We start from the raw sequence: 24,309 nt of genomic DNA, 5'->3' as shown, positions 1-24,309 counted from the left end.
TTATGAATGTGGATGAAGCGAAGGAAGTATGCAGAGATCGTGGCAAGTGGATAGATTTAGTCTCCCCCTTTCCTCCAAGAAAGAGGCGTGATTTTATGTATGTACAGTACACTTATAACCAATCTCTGGTTTATGAAAGAAAAAACTCACCATCTCTCGATACTCCGGGTCATCAACGGTATCCAGCCAGGAGTTGACGAAAGGCCACCAACCCCAGTCCCGGTAGTCGTTGTAGACCATACCGTTACGAGAAACCGTAGCCGGGGAGGCCACAGCCAAGTCCAGGGTTTCTATGAGAAGGGATACCTGAAATAACCGAAGAGCAGTATGAAAACACCACAATACCAAAGAATGGAATAGAATAGATTTATTTTCAAAATTGGATACAAGGTATCACTTATTGACGTCACATCACTTAAATCCAATTATAACTACTACCGCTTCCAAAGCGCATGTGTAGAAGACACTATATAAAAGCTATAATACCCGCATATGACAGGATATTCTTGACCTGACCATTTGAAAAGACGTGTCAAATGGTCAGGTCAAGAGTACCTTAAACCGGCAAGATTGCATAAGCAATAAATATGAATGAAGTCAATGAAGTAAGCAGGGATCATAGCAAGTGACAAGATGTCTCTGCCTAGTCCCCTCTGGGAAAGAGCCGTGATTATATGTATGTACGTATTTATGAGACTCGAAATATAATTTGTTAAGATTTATAGATACACAGATGCCAGCCATCTTAAATTTTTTTCATCTGTCGATCTACACATACACAATACAAAAATTTAAAGATAAATTATATCACATAACATAACATATAATCATGTCTATACCTTGCGGGTTAGACAGAGCCAACCATCATCAAAATACTGAAAGGCCACGTTAAGCTTGGCTTATTATTAATTGAGAGTTGGATAAATTAAATAAGTAATTACATTTGTTCTTAACGAGGATGATTAAGATTTGTCATTCCAACTATACGAGAAATAATGAGAATAGTAATACTGTATGTAAAGTAAGACTATATTTTTACCTGTAAAGTAGGTAGGAGATTGCAAGACATTCAGATAAAGTTTTATACCCACCTGTGAGGGCATGGAAATCCTCTCGCTGTTCACCAAAGTAAGGAGTTTGTTGTCATCCATCACAGAATTGAGGTTTTCAATCCAAATCGCGTCGACCGGCCCGTCGAATATTATCCACTTCTGATCAGGCGACTCATCTATGAGACAATTTCTCGTCGAAATCCATCACATTTATAAAAAAAATAGTAAAGAATCGAAGCCGAAATAGAAATTCTCAAGTCAGGTCGGGCGAAGATATAGGACCACAAGTTAAACCCAAAGGTAGACTGGATGGGATTGCATTAGCGATAAGACCCCCTTTTTTCATGTCTGTCTGTTTTGTACGTTTCACTCTTATGGTGCAATAAAAAAAATTATCTATCCATCTAAAAAAATATTGTAAAAAATCCTTCATTTAGACTTAAATTACAGCAACACCATAGATACTCCCTAAATTACCAGCTATTCGAAAGCAACTCTTGTCAGTGGCCTATCCTCTAAAATTGTATGGGGTGTACGTCGATAAAACAGTAACCTTGGCAAGTAGTCCTCATGATGGAAGACAGTACTCCGTCCTTCCACTCTCCGGTGGCCAGATTATACTCCCCATACAGCTCTCCCAGTGTCAAAGCCTTAGGATTCATTGGGTGCACTTGGACGTTGAGGAAACCGGGAACCTGTTCATACATACATACATACATAAAATCACGCCTCTTTCCCGGAGGAGTAGGCAGAGACTACCTCTTTCCACTTGCCACGATCTCTGCATACTTCCTTCGCTTCATCCACATTCATAACTCTCTTCATGCAAGCTCGGCGGTTCCGGGTACTTTTGACCTGACCCTTTACCAGAACGTCCTTAATTTGATCAAGAAACGTTCGTCTAGGTCTTTCCACTCCAACCTTTCCCTCCACAATCTCCTTGTATATCTGCTTAGAACTTAAAGGAACCTGTTCATTGCGAAATAAATATATATGTAAGGCTTACTAGTTATCGCGTATCAGAAGATAGGTGATTTATAAGGTCATAGATTAAGCATCCATCAACGTGGACAATGCTATTAGAATTAAAGTTGTTGAGCGGTTTTATAAGTTCCTTGGTACAGCTATATAGTTGAGCAGGTTCTGATAATCGTAGCTGTCTTAATACGCATTTAAAGTATTTTTTTCATGCATAACTAAAATTTACTCTTATATACTACGAAACATAAAAGCTTCGCAACGATTTTATTAAGAAGACATTAATGGAAAAGATTTTTCATTACACATCACGCCTCATCACTTACCTTTTCACGAGCCAATCGGCTCAGAGTGGCCGCGAGCATCTTCCAAGATACAGATTTGGCAGTGTTCGTATCTCCCAAAAGGATGCTAGAATGTCGGGAATTCTAAAGAAATCACAGAAAAAAATAATGAGTCTCCGAATTTAAAAAAGTAATTAACTTATACATATGATAAGGTAGAACTTGGCAGTACAGAAAGTTATGTAGTGTTATGTTTGTTTGGTATATTTGACATCATTGTAACAGTTTGAGTTATATCAAATTGGAGATTTCTGTACGATGACTTCCATAACTCACCAAAAGTTGTAAATGACCATGAACCCCTGTTTATACAAACCCCAATCATAAGAGGGTCAAGTATCTGTGCAGGAAACCCAAGACTCATTAATCTACTTCAAAATTTAAGACAATACACAACATACAAACTATTTTAACCACTTTTCATTCACCTTAGTCTCAAAGGTCTGTATGACCTTATGTAACGCGGCCTTGACAGGTTGCAACCCAACCAGCCTCATCTCAGCAGATATGGCGCTCTCCAGCATCTCATAATCCAGGGTGGGGACCTCCGCTTCAGGGAAGATGTCTTGCATAATCCCGTCGAAAAGAGGGACATCTTTGGCCGTCAACCGGGCTACGTTCATGTCTCGCATGGCTAGAATTACCATCTAAAAGGAAATTACATATATACTCACGTTTTTATCCCTTAAGGGGTAGAGTCAACTGTCTTAAAAGACTGATAGGAGACGTTAAGCTGTATGGCTTAAAGATGGAACTGATATTTAAATAGTGACAGGTTGCTAGCCCGTCACCTAAAGAAGAATCCCAAGTCTATAAGCCTAGCCCTTAGTTGCCTTTAACGACATCCATGGGAGATTGAGTGATCCTATGCTAAAGAAACGCCGGGAGCATGTTTATTAAAAGAAAATTTAAATAAACATTACGCGCCAAGTAACTAATTGCCAAGACAATACGGAGTGGAGTATCAGCAGCTTCTCGCCACCACCACATATGGGAGAAGGGGTTGTTCTAATGAGGCTGCCAATATCTAAAATAAAATGTCGAATTCTCATGTGGAAGGGTGACGTTGCGCAACAAAAAATGCGCATTGCGTGACCTTGGTTACAAAGTTTGGACCGAAATTCTTGCAGTAGGCGAAAATGCTTATACCTTTATTCGAATTTTATGAGGACTATTACAAAAAGAACAGTAATGATCTAATGAAAAAATACCGAGAAACTGACTCCTATATTATAATCATATTTGGACTCCGCTGTTTCATTTTTTTTTTCTTATATATACATACCTCTTGTTCAGGCAGATGAGGGTATGCCCTTCTCTTGACTCCAGCATAACGTAGCAATGCGACCATAGACCTCAGACCGAAGTCGTAGTGATCCTGTTTTGATAACTGTTGCATCGCCAGTTGGTACAAAGTGAATACCTGAAAAAATACTTTTTTTTCAACACCACGATTACCAGCTGACCTGTTAATACCAACCTTATTTATAAAAGTATCACTATATGGAATGAATCAATGTATTCTGTGACATTATAACAAAACGATGTCATAATGTTGAAATGGTTCGGTCGCTAGCATAGCAGTCGTCGTCGAAAGCAGTTGACTAAGCTGATATACAAGGAGATTGTTGAGGGTAAGGTCGGAGGAACATATCTTGATCAAATTAAGGACGTCCTGGTAAAGGGTCAGGTCAAAAGTACCTGAAACCGCCGAGCTTGCATGAAGAGAGTTAAGAATGTGGATGAAGCGAAGGAAGTATGCATCCGGGAAAGAGGCGTGATTTTATGTATGTATGTATGATTTACCTTTTTAGCATTGACCTTGTACGCCGTAAATCCATCAGAGAACAAAGTATTCTCGGCAATAATGAGGCAATCTGGAACGCACATGGCAATCGGCCGGAACATAGACTTAAGGTTGTCAGGTAATTCTGTACGGCCGGCATAACTGTAATAGCATTAAAAAGGTTCGCGATCTGGGTAAATCATACCTTTCGATCTTTAATTTTATTGTAAGTAATAGTTTCTCACTGTTTCTCGTTTATAAGTATGGTTTCTCGTCGATATGGGTATTGTTTACACCTTTCCGGTAACTTAGTTATTGTTTTCTCGCTTGTTATGAAAAGCAATCTTAAGCGAAAAAATACAAATCATCTTCCAGACAAAATCAAGTGTGAGAAACAATAGGGTAAATATTTATTTATTTATTTATTTATTTAGGTACACCAACAGGTTACATGAAATAAGTAAATAGTCAAATAAGTATATTTATGTCCATGATCAGTAATTATTCCTTAAAGGAACCCAAATTAGATTTGCACTTAGCTCTCTACTTTTATAAATTTAATGTGCTTTTTGTAAAAAACTCCCACTAAAATTCACTAGATAACATCATATTGTCATACCCTGGATTCATAGTGATAAATATGCCACAATTAGCGTCCAGCTTTATCTCGCAGCCTTCAAATACGAACTTCTTCTGTAGCTGAGATAACGCCAGTAAAACGGCTAGGATCTGCTGAGCGACCACAGACAAAACCTCTATGTTTATACGGTTGAACTCGTCGAAACAACCCCAGCAACCGCTTTGGGCTATACCTGTTTAGATTAAAATTATAAATATACAAAATAGATTTCTTCGAACAACTAAATTTTGAACTGTCAAAGGGCCTTCTTCCTTGTCTACAAAAGGCCTTGAGGAAGCCCTCATATAAAATGTCTTATCGATCAAATAGTACAAAGAAAAAATTTAGATCTGCGTAAAAAAATATATTTTGGAACTTTATTAAATTTGTCTGTATTTTATTTCTCTCATATATAACTAAGGCTATTTTTTTAATTATTATCGTATTCTCAAATGACAACGCGTCTTACATACATACATAAAATCACGCCTCTTTCCCGCAGGGGTAGGCAGAGACTACCTCTTTCCACTTGCCACGATCTCTGCATACTTCCTTCGCTTCATCCACATTCATAACTCTCTTCATGCAAGCTCGGCGGTTTCGGGTACTCTATTGGTTAAATCGTTAAAGTGTATACCTGCAAAACATTTAGCCATAGACTTGTAATCAAGGCCATCAGAGCAGTTTGTAACGACGACCCATCTGGCCAAAGCCCTGCCCAAATCCTTAGTAGTCTCTGTCTTGCCCGTCCCGGCCGGGCCTTGGGGGCTGCCGCCGCGAAAGAGGTGCAGAGCCGTTGTGAGGGTTATGTAACACCTAGTGATGATGAAAATATTTTAAGTGGTCTTTGTCCGCAAGACATTATATTGGACCTCTCGCAAATTGAACCAACCACGACTGTCAAAACAAGATGATTGGATCAAATGCTAATTTGAGCAGAGAAATTTACTACTACTTACTGAAGTGTGTGTGTGTGTGTGTGTGTGTGTGTGTGTGTGTGTGTGTGTGTGTGTGTGTGTGTGTGTGTGTGTGTGTGTGTGTGTGTGTGTGTGTGTGTGTGTGTGTGTGTGTATGTGTGTGTGTGTGTGTCCGTGTGTGTGTCCGTGTGCGTGTGGGTGTGCGTGTGTGTGTGTGTGTGTGTGTATGTGTGTGTGTGTCTGTGTGCGTGTGCGTGTGCGTGTGTGTGTGTGTGTGTGGACCATGATCCAAGAGTTGACAAGTCGGCAACATGAAGCAACTCCCGTCAGACCTCCCAGATCCTGGTTGCAAACTTTAAAGGGTTGGCCAAGGGCTAAAATTCAAGAGCTAGTAAGTAAAACGAAGCTACACAAAATAACACACATGATCTCACCACGTCTCTGACCTCCACGATCCTGCTAGTAACCTCTTTCCGCACAGGAACCTCACCTGTCAGTAAGCGGGGTGATGACCAGCCGTCCAGAGTTGCCGATGTACTCGTACGTGTAAATAGAGTTGGTGTTGGTCTGCCTGATGTAGCAGTCTTCGCGCTCCCTGTCCCAGTAAAACTTCAGCTGGGAGAACCACTCGAATGCTGTCACCGTCATACAACCTGAGGGATTATTTGGTATTGTGGTACCCGGCACCAATACAAAAAAGAATAGGACCACTCCATCTCTTTCCCATGGATGTCGTAAAAGGCGACTAAGGGATAAGCTTACAAACTTGAGATTCTTTTTTTTAGGTGATAGGCTAGCAACTTGTCACTATTCGAATCTCAATTCTATCTTAAAGCCAAATAGCTGAACGTGGCCTATCAGTCCGCTCAGGACTGTTGGCTCTGTCTACCCCGCAAGGGATATAGACGTGATTATATGTATGTATGTATGTATGTAAAATATACCTAATATGGCACACAACAAAAGTCTGTCAGTAAGATTTTATTTATAATGATCACAGCCATTTTGCTTGTCTCGTAAAACCGTAATGGGTTCCAAACACAAGCCTTGTGTTGTGACACAGTAACTTTGTGCTGCTGTCAATAAATTCAAGCCCAGTGGTCAGAGCATGTCGGGAAAATGACAGTACAGTATAGGCAGCAAAATAAAGGACAGTATAGGCAGCAAAATAAAGGACAGTATAGGCAGCAAAATAAAGGACAGTACAGGCAGCAGAGTGTACAGTTGCTGTCTCCTGGATGGACAGTAACTTCGGCCTGTGAATCAGACTTGTAATTAAATGGTTGTAGTAATTCAATCAGCCACAATAGCGCTCTTTTCGACAAAGTATCAAAACTCACCCATTTTATACATCTTATCAACCATATCCCTCGAATGTATTTCTATAACGCAGAGAGCGTTGACCTTCGCCCGCAGAATCTTCGAGATCTCCTTTCGAGACATCATCTGCAACGTCGTCAGGATCTGGTTCTGCTTCTTGCGCAGCTTCTTCATTGGTTTCTTCTCCTTCATCAGCTCGCATCGGCAGAGAGTTCGTGTGCAGTCCGAAGTCCATTGGATCTGTTGAGTAGGTTATTTTTCCTACCTCGGTTTCATCTAAATGAACTAGTTTCATCTTGAAACATACATACATACATATATAAAATCACGCCTCTTTGCCGGAGGGGTAGGCAGAGACTACCTCTATCCACTTGCCACGATGTCTGCATATTTCCTTCGCTTCATCCACATTCATAACTCTCTTGAAACAAATGAGCATATTAGGTCTCACAAATAAATAAATAATAAAATAAATGTATACGGGACAAATTACACAGATTGAGTTAGCCACGAAGTAAGTTCGAAACTTGTGTTACGAGATACTAACTTCATTTTATATTATTTTTTTATATAGATAAACATCCAGTACCTACCCAAAAGAGAGAAGAGAAAGTTCATTTCTCATCTTGTCCTGGATGGGATTCGAACCCGGGACCGCCGGTGTCACAGACAAGCGCACTGCCGCTGCGCCACAGAGGCCGCCAACCATGGGACATCTGATACTTGTTTTTTTAATAAGATCCCTCAATTCATTAGACTGCAGATACTAAGCTCTCTCTCATCAACCAAAATGATTCTAGGCCTGGGTTACTAATACTAAGCACCTAATTGAAATTGTAATTAGAGTTTGTCCGTGAGAAAAGCGCAAGAGCACTACACTATCTACCTTTCTCGAAAGATTTCATGTTTTTTTTTTTCAATTATTCCTTTCGGAATATTGGGGAATCGTTTAAACTCTCCTGCACTCCTAAAATATTAACTACCTACACAAATGTCAACTTTTTACTTGTTGCGCGTTAACCTCACTAAAATTTAGTTCCTTATGATACATTCCGCCTGGAGACGTGCGCGGGATCCGCCTGACTGTGACCCCGCATGGAAGATTCATTTTGATACATACATACATATAATCACGTCTATATCCCTTGCGGTGTAGACAGAGCCAACAGTCTTGCAAAGACTGACAGGCCACGTTCAGCTATTTGGCTTTAAGATAGAATAGAGATTCAAATAGTGACAGGTTGCTAGCCCATCGTCTAAAAAAGAATCCCAAGCTTGTAAGCCTACCCCTCAGTCGCCTTTTACGACATCCATGGGAGCGAGATGAAGTAGTCCTATTCTTTTTCTATTGGTGCCGGGAACCACACGGCACTGCCGGGAACCACACGGCACATTCATTTTGATATTGATACTTTTAGGTATTTCATGTGATCCAAGGTATACCTTACTGCAGGTAATGCCCAGTTGTCCAGGCCAATCGTTGATCCATTGTTCCCGTTGGTACTTGCACTTGCGTAAAGCGGCCCGCGTCAATATAAGTTGCTATGTAGAAAAGGAATCCGTTATTTCAAGTAACCTGTGTCTTCGCTACGGTGTTTCACATTTTTTGTTTACACAGGTTCTTCAAACTATCTTATCACATTACAATGCATTCTCAGCAGTTTCAGCTGTCAGTTGTTCTATGAAATGGCTTTTTACCATCACCCAACCTGATCAGAGGGCTAGTGTGGTAAAGGCGACGCCGTTTTTATCGCGCGATAACCTATCGCTGGCCCGATTCGTGTCGAAATCAAAAGCGAAACAGCTAGTTTATCGCGCGATAAAAACAGCGGCGCGCGTACCACCCCTCAGAGTCTAAATAGGAACATAGACTTGGGAAGTTATTAATGCTTCTCTCCTTGAATCGCTTCTCACAGGATGTATATTACATTGTACACGGTCTATAAGAGATGAGGCGCTATTCTACTGTGCGAAAGCGCAGACTTTAAAGCACTTTTGGGAAAGTAATAAAGTAAAAGAAAAATTATACCTCATCTAAAGAACACTAAAATTAACTTTTAAGAAAATACTCTATAACGTAGACTAGACTGGGTTCGTAAGGAATAATTTATAAAAGAAAAACAAAAGATATACCATACTCCAGGACATTAGGATTGTAAAAAGTATTTAGTGCCGTGTGGTTCCCGGCACCAATACAAAAAAGAATAGGACCACTCCATTTCTTTCCCATGGATGTCGTAAAAGACGACTAAGGGATATGCTTACATACTTGTGATTCTTTTTTTAGGCGATGGGCTAGCAACCTGTCACTATTTGGATCTCAATTCCATCATTAAGCCGAGCAGCTGAACGTGGCCATTCAGTCTTTTCGGGACTATTGGCTCTGTCTACCCCGTAAGGGATATAGACGTGACTATATGTTTGTATGTATGTATTTAGAAAATGTAATGGTTTTGAGGAAGAAAACCTAATCCAAAGGTTAAAGATTATCAAAAAACAAAGAATAATCAAAAGCACCTAAGGTCTTCTAAAGATATATAAATAAAAGTGTCTACAATAAAATGTTGACAAACTAACTACAATTTACCTCCCTTAGTACAACCCTCATAGTATGCTCCAGGCCCAGCAGCCACACTTCGGCTGGTCCGTCCAAAACCAGGTTGTACTTCCACTCAATGCATTCCCCATCTTCAGACATCATGGCTTTGGCTATTGGGAGACCAAGGGCGTTCTGGACAAAGTACATACTGTTAACGTCTTGCCATTTGTACCGGTTGCTTCCTTGCTGAGACGGGTATGCCTATGACCATGAGCGAGGATGTCAGGTCACAAAATGACTCCGGTCTGATCATTGCGAATTTGTTGGTACGGAATGTGATAGGTTTGGTTCCCACTTGATAGAAGTGCTTGTCCCATTAATTATTTTTCAGGTTATTTTACATTTGTTTTATGTAAATTTAATTATAGATTTCAAAAATACATTCAATTTGTTTTAGTTTATTCATAATTTAACTTATAAACAAAAAATACTTAAAGTAATAACTAATATTTATACATAAATTATGTTCAGTCATCTGCAAAAGTGATATTCATAATTGTATTATAATATCATGTAGTAGGAAAAAAAACTGTTCATGTAGGAATGTGGAACAACAATGTCCGTCTGGGAAACCGCGGGCAACAGCTAGTGTAATACAAATTTAATTACAGATTACAAAGACATTAAATTTGTTTTATTATATTCATTATACATAAAATACTATTTTTTATATAAATAAAATACTATTTTATATACATAAAACACTATTTTATGTACAGTAATCTGCTAAAGTGATACACATAATTGTATTATATTATCATGACGGCCTCTGTGGCTCAGCGGTACTACGCTTGTCTGTGACACCGGAGGTCCCGGGTTCGAATCCCGGTCAGGGCATGATGAGAAAAGAACTTTTTCTGATTGTCTTGGGTCTTGGATGTTTATCTATATAAGTATTTATTATAAAATATAGTATCGTTGAGTTAGTATCTCGTAACACAAGTTTAGAACTTACTTCGAGGCTAACTCAATCAGTGTAATTTGTCAAAAAAAAAAAAAAAAAAAAAAAAAAAAAAAAAAAAAAAAAAAAAATGTTAATTTGGACGATTTATTGTTGTCTGTAATAACATTAACTTAATCATCATCAACGTTTATCCTCCTTGCAGATGGAATTAGCATAAACTTGAACTTCTCCGGCAACGTCAGGATGGCTCTCATCAGAGCTCGCTTCTCTTGTTCAGTGCGGCACGTAGACACCATGTGGAGGTACTCGGGTAAAAGCTGCTTCGATCTCGCCTCTGGATGGTACATAAATACTAACATTAGGGCCTGAAATTAAAAGAAAAATTATTATCATCACATTTGATTTTGGTCTTATATAATAGTTCCCTGATATCATTTTTTTTTGCAATTCGTTGGTAACAATTTCATTATATGTATGGAATCATAAAAAATATAGAATTCCACTTATCAATAATGTTGTTGATAGAATAGAGATAGAATAGTGGACTCATCATAAAGTAAATCTATGATATGATATATAATATTTTAAGACAGTACCAAAAGTACATTACTTCTCTCACAAGTCATTCTTTCTCTCTCTCTCTCTTATATCGGCATGCCCCTGATTGCACCCTCCACAGACGTGTTTAGGGGCCCAGAGTCCACCTTTCTCTGTCCACTTGTTCTAGTTTTCCGCATACTCAGATTTGAATCCATTGGTTCGCATGTCATCATTCAGCCATGATCTCAACCTGGGCCTGCCGAAGGTGGTATAGCCAGACATCTGTTCCCCATATTGTCTTGCCAGTTTCCACAAGACAAAACCATATTAGCGTAGACGGCTGTCGTGTATTTTAGAAACAAAAAGTGATATCAAGAACTGCTCACCCTGATGTAAACATTCAATTTATCCTGTATTTTCCTCTTCGCTGGTGAGTAATGATGCGTGATGGGAGATTTCTTCAGCAAATACACCACTTTGTCCCAGTCATGAGAATACACAGCTCGTGCCAACGCCAACTGGTATATTTCCTTCACAGCCGATTTATCTTTCCCCCTTTGTGGGTTTATTTTGTCCGACTGAAGTTTATATAAATTCCTTTTACAGAGTGGGTAGTCGATATTTTGTTCTGTTTCCAGGATTTTCATTACTTTTTCCTGTAAAGAGAAATTACTTAATCAATAAATTGCTTTCAATTGTAAAATGAGCTCTAAACTAGGTAGGTACTTATAAAGTCAAAAATTTTTGACGAAATTATTTCATACATCAACGTTTAGGTTATGAATGATAAACTAATTCCAATATAGGTACCTACATAGGTTGGTAAATTTCAAAAACGGGAGGAGTTTGATTACATAGGTACATGAGAAACTTACTAAAACCATCGAAACTTTTGTAGGTAATGTTTACAATTTAATTTTTATAAATTTAAACTGAAGAGACAATGGAATAAATATTTAATTAATATTTTTATGTATTAAAATTAGAAACTTACCATGGTACTAAACGGGACAAATTGACAATTAGAAAGCTCTTCTTCGTCCATTCTGACAAGGTTTTGATTGTAACAAATAATTCAGTAAACACTAATAATTATAATGATTAATGAATAATAGATAAATTCACAAACATACGCAGACAACGCGTGGCTATTTAAAAATAAATTCCGCGGTTGTTTGTTGCTTGTTGACATTGACTTCACATCAAAAATTCAAACAAAATGTGTACCTATCATAAATATATATAATGTCAAAGAATGTGTATTGTTAGTATAAAAATTAAAAAAACTACCACTACTGTAAATGTATCAAAAAATGTGCATGTATTAATCTGCAGCAGCACCAATAAGAAATTTCTCTTTTTGTCCTTCTCCGTCCTGGCTTTAGTCACGGTTCCATCATCACCTCTCTGGAGAGGATCCCGGGGTATGCCTTTGATCATAGATTGAGTGAGTCAGGTTTTTAATAATTTAATTATTGATTTTGTAAGGATCCGTGCATCGTGCCACCGACTTCATCCGATCTAGTTCTGACCGACTCAGACAGATTAGATTGAACATGTGTAAATAAACGGCGCAGTGCAGCGTGTTACCGATCAATCACATGAAGATCAAAAGACATGAAGTCTAATTATCAATTTTTTTGTTGGCCACCCTTTACGACATCCATGAGACAGATATAAGTTGGTTCTTTTTCTCATGGATGTCGTAAATGGTGGCTAAAGTATAGGCTCATAAACTTGGGCTGCTTCATGAAGCCATACAGCTGAATGTGGCCTTTCAGTCTTTCAAAGTCTGTTGGCTCTGTCTACTCAGCAAGGGACGTTGCCGTGACTGTGTGTATGTATGTAGAATAAACAAGAATTATTGAATTTTCAGCATTTTCTCAATACGTTCATTGTTTATGTAATAATTATTCAAGTACCTTATCAATTCGTATCTTGTTGACGTTATCAAATAATTTCTTTAAATGCACTTGGATTAATTGTGGCTTCTTTGAATTTCCTAGGATCTCCAGCAAATCGTCATTGGATATAAAATAAAATCTTGGAAATAACATTCGTTTTGTTTCCAAATACTTTTCCAATGCCCTTAAAATCCCATCCAAATTGTCTACCATTTTATTTAGCTTGTTGTATAAATAAGGTATTGGTTTATATATACAAGCTTCAATTGCATTTGATCCAGCAAACATACTGAAATAAAAAGCTAGATTCACTCGAGATCTTTATGTTTAATCGACCAACTAGCAAGAAATAGAATATACCTACTTGCTAGTTATTTCTGTCCAGTCAGCTGTTAAAGCATCAAAAATTTGAACTTCACTAGGTAATTGTTTCCTTATATCTTCACCACTAAATATGCTTTCTAAGTAAAGGTATCTCCGTTGAACTTGCAAGGATATCTGTCAAAAATTAATTTTGTCCATATTTGTAACTATTCAAAAATACAAGCTGTGTCATATAAGTTGTTGTCTTAAATTATACCTCTATACATTCTGCAACATATCCTAAAGCTTTTTCCCAATAATCAACTTCTTTTATAAAAGGTTCAACATACTTTGTGGATTTCATAGAAGACAGCTGAACTTGATGATCTTCAAGAAACTAAAGAAATAATCAATTAGTACCATTCACTACATTTCGTAAGAAGAATAAGTACTTTATACAAAACCAACCTGCATAACATCTTCAACATTTTTTAACCTATACATTTCACCTTTATGATGTTGCATTTCATAAGTAGTATTCTTCCAAATTTCCCTAATAGTTTTCAAACCGTTTTCTATATTCAATTCCATAGTGGCTGCATTTGATATTTCAGAAATATCTTCAGCATATGCTTGGAAATTTAAACGCATTATGAGTTCTAATTTAAAGTCTTCAGAATTTTGATCAAATTCTCTGAAAATATGTTAAGATCATTCTCACTAGGAATTAAAAAAAGGATAATAAATAAATGAGACATAGTAAATCGCTTAAAATTTTATTAAATTAATTACTAAACTAACTTACACATTCATCAATGTTTTGATTCTATCCCAATGGCGTTCTCTCATACAAGGATTTTTCAAGTCCCCAATTAATGGCAATGTTCTCCTAAATGCATCCACCTTTACTCTGGTAGTATCAATAATGTCCCAACCTTTGTCTTTTAACTGCCGTGATAGACGATTGAAGTTTCTGCAAATAGACGAAATAAACCATCATTAGGTATTCATATACCTAACACATAAAAGATAACAAAGAGAACGATGTCATTTTTGGCTATAACTTACCTGAATAAGAACATTACATTATCTTCCATTTCGTCTGTTTCCATTTCCCAGAAAGTTTGAGTTTTATATTTTTCCCAAGATTCCTCCCATTGGTAAACTAATCCCCATACTTCCTCCAATTTCTCCAATTCCTTCTCCATCCTCTGCAGATCCAGATTCACAGGAGTTCTATAAAATAATGAGCTTAAATAAATGAATATTCTTCTTTCAGTCTACTCCTTGTAACCATCTGTCGTGATTACACTCGGAAATAATGTAGCTTAAGTTCTGATAAAGGATACAGTAGTATTTATAGAAGGAAGAATATTTCATCTAGTAAAGAGACAGGAAGCAAAAGAGATAATTTTAATTGATTAAGCATTGAGAGAAAATGAGATTACCACTCTTGTCCCCATTTAGTACTAAAAATTCTGTGGTGATTCTGGGTGTACAATTTGTAAATTTTATGTGTAGTGAAAAAATATTTACGTCAAGTTGAATACTGCAAGTCCATCTCGTATTTGCTGCTCTTGAGCTCGAAGTGCATTCAGTTGTTCTCTAAATGCTTTCAACTGGGCCATAGCATCTTTTCCGCTGATATCAGAACTAACAGGAGCAGTAGTATAAAAATCTTCACAAAATTCTTTTGCAGCTTCTTTGAACTCCTTGAATACGAGTAGGGATCAGGAAAAGGATCGTATTAAGGAAAGAATATGGGTGGTCAATAATATAAAGGGAAATTTCAGAAGGGCAATATAGGAATTCAAAGACTAAGTAGACACTTCGACCTTACCTCTGCTTGTTCCAAAAGTTCTGCTTTGAATTTGTCTTTATTGAGTTCCAATGCCTTTTTAGCTTCTTCTAATAAAGCTAAATATTCAGCCCAAGCGACTGGAATATTCTCATGACGTGTAACCATATCGGAACTTAATTCTACTTCAAATTTGGCTGAAAAGAAACTGTATTTTTGACAAGTAATAATTAGGAAAATGAAGGTATAAGTGATTGTTGTATTAAATTATTTATATAAATCGCTATAAATCTGTAAAGGCTTTAATAACTTCTTAATGGTTATATTTCCTTCTTGAAAACAACATATTTATGGTGATTGATAAATTTAAGTGCAACTCAAAAAAGTATAAAATAATGAGAACCTTACCTAAAGTCATCATTTGATCTGAAATAGGAGGGAAGGTTTTCTCAAAATTACTGACATCCGAAACCAGTCGTTCATACGTTGCTATCGCAGAAGCAAGTTCTTTCAAGTCTGCTGGCATCTATTGACAGGATAGTAAAAGTCATCAGTTAATTCAAAATGTATTAATTTTATTTAAGATTTTTTCAGCCATTACTATTAAAAAAAAAATAAAAAAATAATATAATAGTATAAGTTAACTTTTAACTTAATGATTAAATACATCCTTATTCTTACTTTCATTGCGTCTTCACTGCTTTTTTCTATATACGAATAAACCACATCTATATCTGCTTCAGTTATGGCTCTGAGAAGTTCACCTAACTTTACTTGCCATTTTAAACAATGAGCAATAATTGATTTTTTCAGATTACTTGAGTTAAGAGTAATAAAGTGTATCTGAAATCATAAAAATGTCACATGAACTTAGTTTTACAAATATTTTCTAGAACTTCAATGTTCATTTTACCTATGGTTCTGATAATTACAATAAAAATAGCCTTAGCTCCTGCTTTTATAAAATACTCACTTGATTAACAGTTTCTTGGATTTGAACCGTGTTCGCTAAATTACTATAATCTATGATCAAAGCGTCAAAATCAGAAGCTGGGTGTTTCTCTTCTCGATATTGTATCATAAATTCATCCTTATCAACTTTCCAAATATGTGCATATGGGTCCCACATTCTAATATGTTCAGTGATTAATGAAAGATTATATTCGATTTCTGAAATTATTCTCTAAATTATTATATTATTAGATTGAAATATAAACTTTGTAACAGAAAATATAGTTTATACACAAGTATCTACTTATAATTATGTAAATAATACATTAAATCTTAGACTTTACCAGCATCAATTAGTGATTGTAACATATTGCAATCAGGGTCCACTTGTATGACTTCCCGAAACCTTTTTAATCCTCCAGCTGGTAATGCAAATTTCTCAAATAATCTAGGCACCTTACTCATAATGTGAACTATTTCATCTAAAATTGTAGTAAATGTGTCTTCTATTTCAAACCGGGTAGGATTGTGTGTAATTTCTTTACCGGTTAAGTACAAATCCATTTTAATCAACGGAGATGGTGCCATAGTTCCTATAAAATAATGGCATTTTTACAAATTTTTAACCTGCTTAAAAATTTAGAGGAGGCTGGAGGTTCTGAATTTGATCGTAATTTTTGAATAATAAACAAAATATGTTAATTAGTAAATTTAGTTAAAAATTATTGTTATTTACCATCACCATGTACGCATTTGTACATGTTTTGCATTGTTGATTTCATAGCTAATCGCAATGCGTCTTCTAGGAGGCGATCAAATCTTCGGACATACCGGATCCAGTATTCTGCCATCTATTTTATCAAAATAGAATTGAAAGATAAAATTATTTTATAATTACTTATTACTTATTTATTTATTAGCCGTAGGTATAATATCATTATTTTTATTTAGTTTTATTACCTGTGTTATATAAGCTTCAAATCCTTCGTAAACGATAACCAGATATGTAATAATTTCCTTGTACATTTCTAATATTTCATCTGCTGCCAAATTTTCCATTATTCGTATTTCCTCGCGTAAATTTTGTATAACAAATACATTGTATGTATCAATCTCAATGAACGGGGTGTCGCATATTTTTTCCATAATTTTAACTAAATTAACATTACAATTCTTGTACGTTGTCAAAAAATCTTGCAGCTAAAAGCAACACAAAATATGAAAGTTGGAAGTTGGTATAGAATGGAATTTGAAATTGGAAAATTGAAATAGAATAGTGTGAAAGACACACAATGTGTTAATTTTTATAACCTGCTATAGTCATTCCTTTCACAATTATAAAGCCTTTAAAATTTACCTCTCCAATTTGAGCCACGCAGTCAGCAATGTATGCATCAGACATAGTAGAGGTCCAAGTTAACTTGAATATTCCAGGTTGCACTTTTTTCTCGCATGCCTGTTAAATAAATTAGCAGAAACATTTTGCTTGGATATTTGCATTATCTTTAAGCAAATTTCAGAAGCTGTGTGCATAAATAAAAACATTATTTATACAATTCAGCCATAAAACCTAGTAGGTATATTATTATATTACTTAAGAATTATCTATCACATAAATGTAATTATAAGGAACCTGTAAAACTATATAAACAGTTTTATATAATATTGTTATAAACGAGATCTTTTTGTGTTTTAATAAAATAAATAAATGTAATAATACATAAAATAACATGCTGTTTATTGTGGAAAATTTGGCTCTATGGTTAAGTATCAATATACTTCATTCAATAGTCATTTCTACTATTTGACTACTAATTGTAGTTATAGCAACACTTGGACGAAACAATGATAAACTAGGTACCTACCTAAATATATATGTCAAAATCTGTCAATGTCAAGTCAAGTCAAATTAACTTGGCGCAAACAACAAACAGCTTTTGTTTCGGGTTTACTAAAACATTTAGAAAAAATACAATTAATTATATACCCACAATGATTTTATGATAAGATTTTATAAACAAGAGAAGGAAAATGAATTTGGGTGACCCAGAGCTAGAGTTAATTGACCCTACGCCTAACATTCACACTTTATTTCTACACTTCGATAAGTTGTTTTTTTGGACTAAGTTAGCCAGTAGAGCTGTCGTGCGATGGAGCAAACGGATGTACTCTTGTGCGGGGATTTGCAGGTACCTTTTATCCTTTATTGCAAGGCGCCGGCGATTATTTTTAGTAAACTTATTTTATGGTCCTACACTATGGCTTTTTTACCGTGTGGTTCCCGGCACCAATACAAAAAAGAATAGGACCACTCCATCTCTTTCCCATGGATGTCGTAAAAGGCGACTATGGGAAAGGCTTACAAACTTGGGATTCTTTTTTAGGCGATGGGTTAGCAACCTGACACTATTTGAATCTCAATTCTATCATTAAGCCAAATAGCTTAACATGGCCATTCAGTCTTTTCAAGACTGTTGACTCTGTCTACCCCGCAAGGGATATAGACGTAACCATATGTATGTATGTAGAAAAAGTCCTAGCCTTTATATTTGCCTTTTATATCCCTTTAGTTCGCAACAAGAATTGTATTAAAAATTGTTATATTTTTTTAATTATTTGATTTAGTAATATAATATACTAAATCTAAAAAATATTTAAAAAATTTAATTATATTTATTTTTTTAATAAATGGATGTTTAAAATACGTAACATTACGAAGTGGCCAGCATTTAAGTGTTCAAAAATACCGTTATGTATTTTTAACAATGCGAAAGCTACAGGAAAATAAAAATAAAATTTCAATTGATTTTTTTTAAACATTTATTATTATTATATCTTCAAAAATATAGAATGGTTTAATGGAACTCTTTTAAAAACTGTCATGAACCTAAAAATATTATTGATCATGAAAATTTTTAAAACAGTTGCATTTTTTCTCAAAACATAATCTCAAATAACATTTAAAACATATAACAGTTGTCATACCATTCTTACAAAATTTGCTTTTGCCTGGAGTTGCTATGAAGTCAGGCATGTGACCCACGTGGTCACGGCGAATTGCATCAGAAGGCCTCGGTCCCGTCGGCTTTTGATTTTTTTTACTTACCAGATACTTCTGCCCTGACAAATATTTTAAAACCCCACTTCTTTGCTTTTTTGCTCTGGTTCCTTTATAGGGCACCATCATTTCATCAACACTGTACCAATGTTCTTCTTCTATTTTAAGACAGTTTTGACGTATTACTTCAAAAATCGGCCGAACTTTGAAATAACGATCATCATTTGGTTGGGTATTGTCGACAAAGTGTAAAAATTGACGTATCTGTTCGTAACGCTTTAAACTCAAATTGAAATTGAAACTTTTTAGAAATTTTTGAACGGCATATAAATTTGTGTTTTCTATAATTATTTTTATAACATCTTCATTAAAGAAATCGAAATAGTATTCAGATGGCGACTTTGATTCAGAGCCAAATTTAATAAAAGTTATTTCATCCAAAATTGCAGTTTATTTAAATCTGCCGCCTTCCCATTCAAAATTCAAAGGTTTTTTTAATGAATGCTGTCTTTTTTTTATCAACAAGGTTGGTAAAGGTCTCTTTCTTGAACGAGTGATCTTGGGCACACTTGAAGCTTCAGGAGTTGGTGGAACCGACAAGACAGATGATATTGATTGAATGGCAGGCAAATCTTGTGGTAAATTATGTGATTCGAGAACTTCGGAAGTAGACGGAGTGGATGGTATCACGTCTTCAGGCAAAAGCGTATCATCATGTGACTCGTCTATAATATTCAGACGTTCCAAAGAGGAATCTAGAGAGGGAAGTGCAGAACTATAAACAGTTTCGTCTTTTACTATCTCTTTGTCACCGTCTGATATACTGCTATCCAGAGAGATGAGGACCAGAATCTTCTTCACACGCTCTAAGCGCAACTTATTCTAGAACAAAATCAAGCCACCATTCATGCAAACACCCTCCAACACCATGGTTATTTAAAATAAAAAAGCCTAAATACATTGCTCATCATTTCGCAATGTTAGTTATTGTTAACATTCGTAACTTCGCCTCAATCACCGTTAGCTTCGCAATGTTAATTGTAGCTAACATTCCACTTTTACATGTTATAGAAAACACAAAATGACTTTGTTACTAATATTTTGTACTAATAATTGTAGAATGCAAACATAAAAACATATTTAATGTAAAATATAACGAAAAATCATGCTTTTAATTAAATAAAAATAATATTTCTTACCATGTGCGCGGGAGCAGTTCGTGGTCGGGACGCTATTTTGTACCTCAATTTCAAAATTTACAACTTAATAACGTTTTATATTTTGCTATGGGTGGGTAGTGATGTCTTTAACTAACTTATCGAAAAAACCGCTGTAGAATCGATATTGTTTTGAAGGTAGAATTTTCGAAATGTGTGTGTTATGTATATCTAACGCTGCGAATTAAAGGGATATTTATAGTATTGAGAGATTAGATAATAAATTCCGAAACAAATTCAAATTCCAGCTATGAAGGCAGAGGGGGCCTGTGTGACATAGCCTTGAGTGAGCCATTGTTAAAACTGCGGCCCCGAAAAGACTTGGTGGAGACATTACTCCATGAGATGATTCACGCGTATCTCTTCATAACATGTAGAGACCGGGAACGAGATGGCCACGGACCAAACTTCCAGGCTCATATGCACAGGATTAACAGATCAGCCGGACTGGATATATCCATTTATCATGATTTTCACGATGAGGTAAGAATGTTTTTTAATTTGTGTATTTTTAGCAACTTTTTCGCCACTTAGTAATAGATCCACTCAATGACTTTCCCATGGATTTCATAAAATGTTACTAAGGTAAAGTCTAATAAACTTGGGATTCTTCTTGTAGGTGATGGTATAGCAACCTGTCACTATTTGAATTTCAATCTTATCACTAACCCATACAGCTGAACATGACCATTCGGTGCGGTCATGCGGTCTTGACTGTTGGCTCTCTCTACCCCGCAAGAGTATAGATATGATTATATGAATGAATAAGTAACTATATATAAACTTATTAATTATATCATTTAAATAGTCCTAGGTATAACAATTTAATAAGAGTTCATATAATACATTGCACAATCCATTACAACTTTCAAAAAGTAAAGAAAAGACATGATGGGACACAAAACCTGAAACTGTCTTGTTCAGCTGATAGAATTGATATTCAACTAGTGTAAGGTTGTTAGCCCATCACCTTAAAGTATAATCCTAAGTTTATAAGCATATCCCTTAGTCGCCTTTTACGACATCCATGGGAAGGAGATGGAGTGCTCCTATTCTTTTTTATATTGGTCCCATGCACCACACTGTTACTTATTTAAAAGTTTTATATCAATAAAATAAATATAATTTACTCTGTTGTTCAGGTAAAATTATATTTGAATCATTGGTGGCGATGTGATGGGCCATGTCAAAAAAAGAAACCATATTTCGGCATTGTCCGTCGTTCACAAAACAGAGCACCAGGCCCCTCGGACAGTTGGTGGAACTACCATCAAAAACACTGTGGTGGCACATTCGCTAAAATCAAAGAGCCCGAAAAGAAAACAAATAAAAAACAAGCTGTTGTAAAAAAGAATCCCATTGAAGACATCACAAAATATTTAAACAACAACAATAATAGTAATACAGCAAATAAAAATATCAAGACTATTAATGATGTGACAAATAATAGAAACCCACTGACACCACTTTTAAAGAACCCATCTAATATTCCCACTGCGGTAAAGTCCAACGGTGGCAAAACTGTTGTTATTAATCCGATAACCCAAAAAGATATAAATTATGATTCTAACAAAGATAACAAACCTTTACCTCATTTCACTGGCAAAGGTCACACTTTGATCGGTAACAGACAAAGATCTAGTTCTGTAGATGCTGTTGCTGAAACAGTGAGAAGTGTGTGGGCAAAGAAGTATGATAACACAAATAGTAATAAGAAAGGTTTATCGAGAAGTAATAGCACAATTATGAGTAATAAAGAAACAAAAACAAATAAAACCAAACCGATCCCTGTGCAGTTGGATTCTCCAGCAAGTAAGATTAGGAAAATTGATGATTATTTCAAGAATGCAGCATCCTCAGTTTTGAAAGATCTGTATGGTTCAGATTTTAAAATCACACAGACAAATAATAGTGATAAAACGATTGTTGCCATGCCAATTAAAAATAATTTAGTCAATTGTCCTGTATGTAATGCCAAAATAGATGATAAAGAAATAAATAGGCATTTGGATGAGTGTTTGAATAAGGATGTCATTGAAAAGTTAAGCAAAGAAAATGTTAATGAAGATGTCAAGCCTACTGTATCTAGTCAGCCTCGAATTAAGTTAGAAAATGAAATCAAAGCGTCTAATTTCGTACTACCTCCATTAAAGCCTAAAGTTGAAAACTTTATTCCTAAACAAGAGGCTAATGTTTTCTCTAGTTCCAATATGTCTATAGATTTGACAAATATAGCATTCGGTGACATAACCAAAATTAAAAAAGAACCCAAAGTAGAAGATGTTAATTTCACATTCGATCCAGTTGATGTAAACAAAGTAAAATCTATTGTCAAGAAAATACAATTCGATAAGCATATTAGAAAATCCGGCGATTTCGTTACACCAGAAGAACCGGTTACAACCGAAGTTGGTTTCCTTCCGTCATTTCTGGCGGACAAAGCTACAGAAATTGTAATGCCGCCTCTAAAACAAGAACCTGGAACTAGTAAAGACATGTTTAGCGTTCAAAAGTGTCCTTGTTGTGACAACGAAGTCAAGAAACCTATGGCTGAACATTTAGACGAATGCCTATCATTCTTCGATAATAATAGTACTATACCTGAAGAGGGCGCATCGACGAGTTTCGCAAATAATACTATAGTCATTGATGACGACGAAGATGATATATTTGATGAGACTCAGACTATGAATGCGACGGGAACTAAAACGCCCTGCCCATGTTGCCTTGCAATGGTTGAGACTGAGGACATGAATACTCATTTAGATGTTTGTTTAAGCTAACAATGATATGTAGACTTAATTAAACAATATGTAGGTAAATTAAATCCTTTTCGATCCGCGAAGGTAAAATTATTGGGAAACTAAAGATAGATAGATAGATAAAAATCTTTATTACACCATAAGAGTAAAACATACAAAACAACACAAAACAGACAGAGATGGTATAAAGGCGGATTTATCGCTAATGCAATCTCTTCCAGTTAACCTTTGGGTGGAAGGAAACCAAACAGGAGAATTGCGTTGGCGCAGACCAAGATAAATAAATAGGTTTATCAACAGATAATAAAAATAAATAAATAAATATGGGACAAAAAAAAATCTAAATTAGTTTATTTATTTGACGAGACGGTGTTGTCACTGATGTAATTTACTAATTGTCAGAGTCATTGCTAACAATTATTAGTGAAATAAATGAATGTTGTTGCTGATTTTTTAAATGATAATTTTGTTATTTGTATTGTATTTTTCTTTGATTTTCCTGAACTGGTCATTAAATTATATGCCCTTTTGTTTCGGATAGGGTTTCTGTAACATATTGTAAGCACGTTGGTTCTTTAAATTTACTTGTCAAATCTATTCGCTTCAGAGCTCCGAGCGCCCGGAACAAATTTTTGGTACATTTTTACAAATAAATATCAGTATAAATACAAATTTTCATTTGATATAACCGAATTATGTCATACGAATTTACAACTCTTCAATAATGTTATTCAGCTAAATGTTTTATTGATAATTATTTACTGAACTATTTAGTGACTAAGTCAACAATCATTCAGTGATTGTAATGTGATACTAGAATATAAAATGTAATTTTACAATGAAGTATTTTTTTTTATTAAGGTGCGTACTAATTTTGTATCAATTTTGTTAAACTATATAACTTGAAAGTAACAATAATAACCTGTTACATAACTCAATGCCTAACATGTCGTATATCTACCATTTAGTGTCCACATTATTAAAACATTAATATTTAAGTGCCGTGTGGTTCCCGGCACCAATACAAAAAAGAATAGGACCAATCCATCTCTTTCCCATGGATGTCGTAAAAGGCGACTAAGGGATAGGCTTACAAACTTTGGATTCTTTTTTAGGCGTTGGGCTAGCAACCTGTCACTATTTGAATCTCAATTCAATCATTAAGCCAAATAGCTGAACGTGGCCATTCAGTCTTTTCAAGACTGTTGGCTCTGTCTACCCCGCAAGGGATATGGACGTGACCATATGTACATATGT

At 35.6% G+C, this 24,309-nt stretch overlaps 3 protein-coding genes across 3 annotated transcripts in view; 1 reads left to right on the top strand and 2 right to left on the bottom strand.

Moving 5' to 3' along the window:
* The window catches only part of LOC106132250 (dynein axonemal heavy chain 2), a 73,056-nt gene that overhangs the window by 41,827 nt on the left and 6,920 nt on the right, over nt 1-24,309 (bottom strand). The window contains exons 13-40 of the mRNA XM_060948014.1: nt 17,373-17,471; nt 16,976-17,215; nt 16,752-16,866; nt 16,360-16,608; nt 16,038-16,234; nt 15,746-15,907; nt 15,473-15,590; nt 15,107-15,261; nt 14,803-14,978; nt 14,335-14,502; nt 14,072-14,239; nt 13,735-13,960; nt 13,544-13,663; nt 13,328-13,461; nt 12,982-13,252; nt 9,604-9,747; nt 8,460-8,558; nt 7,037-7,256; nt 6,187-6,349; nt 5,417-5,595; nt 4,780-4,972; nt 4,181-4,322; nt 3,660-3,797; nt 2,803-3,021; nt 2,357-2,458; nt 1,606-1,747; nt 1,092-1,228; nt 151-306 (exon numbers count right to left, since the gene is read on the bottom strand). Of these exons, the coding sequence (XP_060803997.1) occupies nt 151-306; nt 1,092-1,228; nt 1,606-1,747; nt 2,357-2,458; nt 2,803-3,021; nt 3,660-3,797; nt 4,181-4,322; nt 4,780-4,972; nt 5,417-5,595; nt 6,187-6,349; nt 7,037-7,256; nt 8,460-8,558; nt 9,604-9,747; nt 12,982-13,252; nt 13,328-13,461; nt 13,544-13,663; nt 13,735-13,960; nt 14,072-14,239; nt 14,335-14,502; nt 14,803-14,978; nt 15,107-15,261; nt 15,473-15,590; nt 15,746-15,907; nt 16,038-16,234; nt 16,360-16,608; nt 16,752-16,866; nt 16,976-17,215; nt 17,373-17,471 (4,632 nt within the window). The remainder of the gene's footprint in view (nt 1-150; nt 307-1,091; nt 1,229-1,605; nt 1,748-2,356; nt 2,459-2,802; nt 3,022-3,659; nt 3,798-4,180; nt 4,323-4,779; nt 4,973-5,416; nt 5,596-6,186; nt 6,350-7,036; nt 7,257-8,459; nt 8,559-9,603; nt 9,748-12,981; nt 13,253-13,327; nt 13,462-13,543; nt 13,664-13,734; nt 13,961-14,071; nt 14,240-14,334; nt 14,503-14,802; nt 14,979-15,106; nt 15,262-15,472; nt 15,591-15,745; nt 15,908-16,037; nt 16,235-16,359; nt 16,609-16,751; nt 16,867-16,975; nt 17,216-17,372; nt 17,472-24,309) is intronic.
* Nucleotides 10,650-12,273, bottom strand: LOC132902528 (uncharacterized). The gene is made up of 3 exons (XM_060948015.1): nt 12,054-12,273; nt 11,446-11,715; nt 10,650-10,884 (listed from the first exon to the last, which is right to left on the bottom strand). The coding sequence occupies exons 1-3, from the start codon at nt 12,102-12,104 to the stop codon at nt 10,690-10,692; spliced, it is 516 nt and encodes a 171-aa protein (XP_060803998.1). The 5' UTR covers nt 12,105-12,273; the 3' UTR covers nt 10,650-10,689.
* On the top strand, nt 17,935-23,826 carry LOC106132367 (DNA-dependent metalloprotease dvc-1). The gene is made up of 3 exons (XM_013331750.2): nt 17,935-18,204; nt 20,539-20,773; nt 21,433-23,826. The coding sequence occupies exons 1-3, from the start codon at nt 18,047-18,049 to the stop codon at nt 23,071-23,073; spliced, it is 2,034 nt and encodes a 677-aa protein (XP_013187204.1). The 5' UTR covers nt 17,935-18,046; the 3' UTR covers nt 23,074-23,826.

This window comes from Amyelois transitella, chromosome 14, assembly GCF_032362555.1.
Source record: "Amyelois transitella isolate CPQ chromosome 14, ilAmyTran1.1, whole genome shotgun sequence".
Lineage (NCBI taxonomy): Eukaryota > Metazoa > Arthropoda > Insecta > Lepidoptera > Pyralidae > Amyelois > Amyelois transitella.
This window is presented reverse-complemented; position numbering and strand designations above follow the sequence as displayed.

What these genes read in the sequence shown, in the direction of transcription:
- LOC132902528 (XM_060948015.1), bottom strand. Translation starts at nt 12,104, where the DNA reads ATGGACGAAGAAGAGCTTTCTAATTGTCAATTTGTCCCGTTTAGTACC. An exon ending in TTGTCCCGTTTAGTACCATG is followed by an intron (nt 11,716 to 12,053) that starts GTAAGTTTCTAA and finishes TTCTCTTTACAG; the next exon opens with GAAAAAGTAATGAAAATCCT. An exon ending in AATTGAATGTTTACATCAGG is followed by an intron (nt 10,885 to 11,445) that starts GTGAGCAGTTCT and finishes TTTTAATTTCAG; the next exon opens with GCCCTAATGTTAGTATTTAT.
- LOC106132367 (XM_013331750.2), top strand. Translation starts at nt 18,047, where the DNA reads ATGAATTTGGGTGACCCAGAGCTAGAGTTAATTGACCCTACGCCTAAC. An exon ending in TCTTGTGCGGGGATTTGCAG is followed by an intron (nt 18,205 to 20,538) that starts GTACCTTTTATC and finishes TTCAAATTCCAG; the next exon opens with CTATGAAGGCAGAGGGGGCC. An exon ending in ATCATGATTTTCACGATGAG is followed by an intron (nt 20,774 to 21,432) that starts GTAAGAATGTTT and finishes TCTGTTGTTCAG; the next exon opens with GTAAAATTATATTTGAATCA.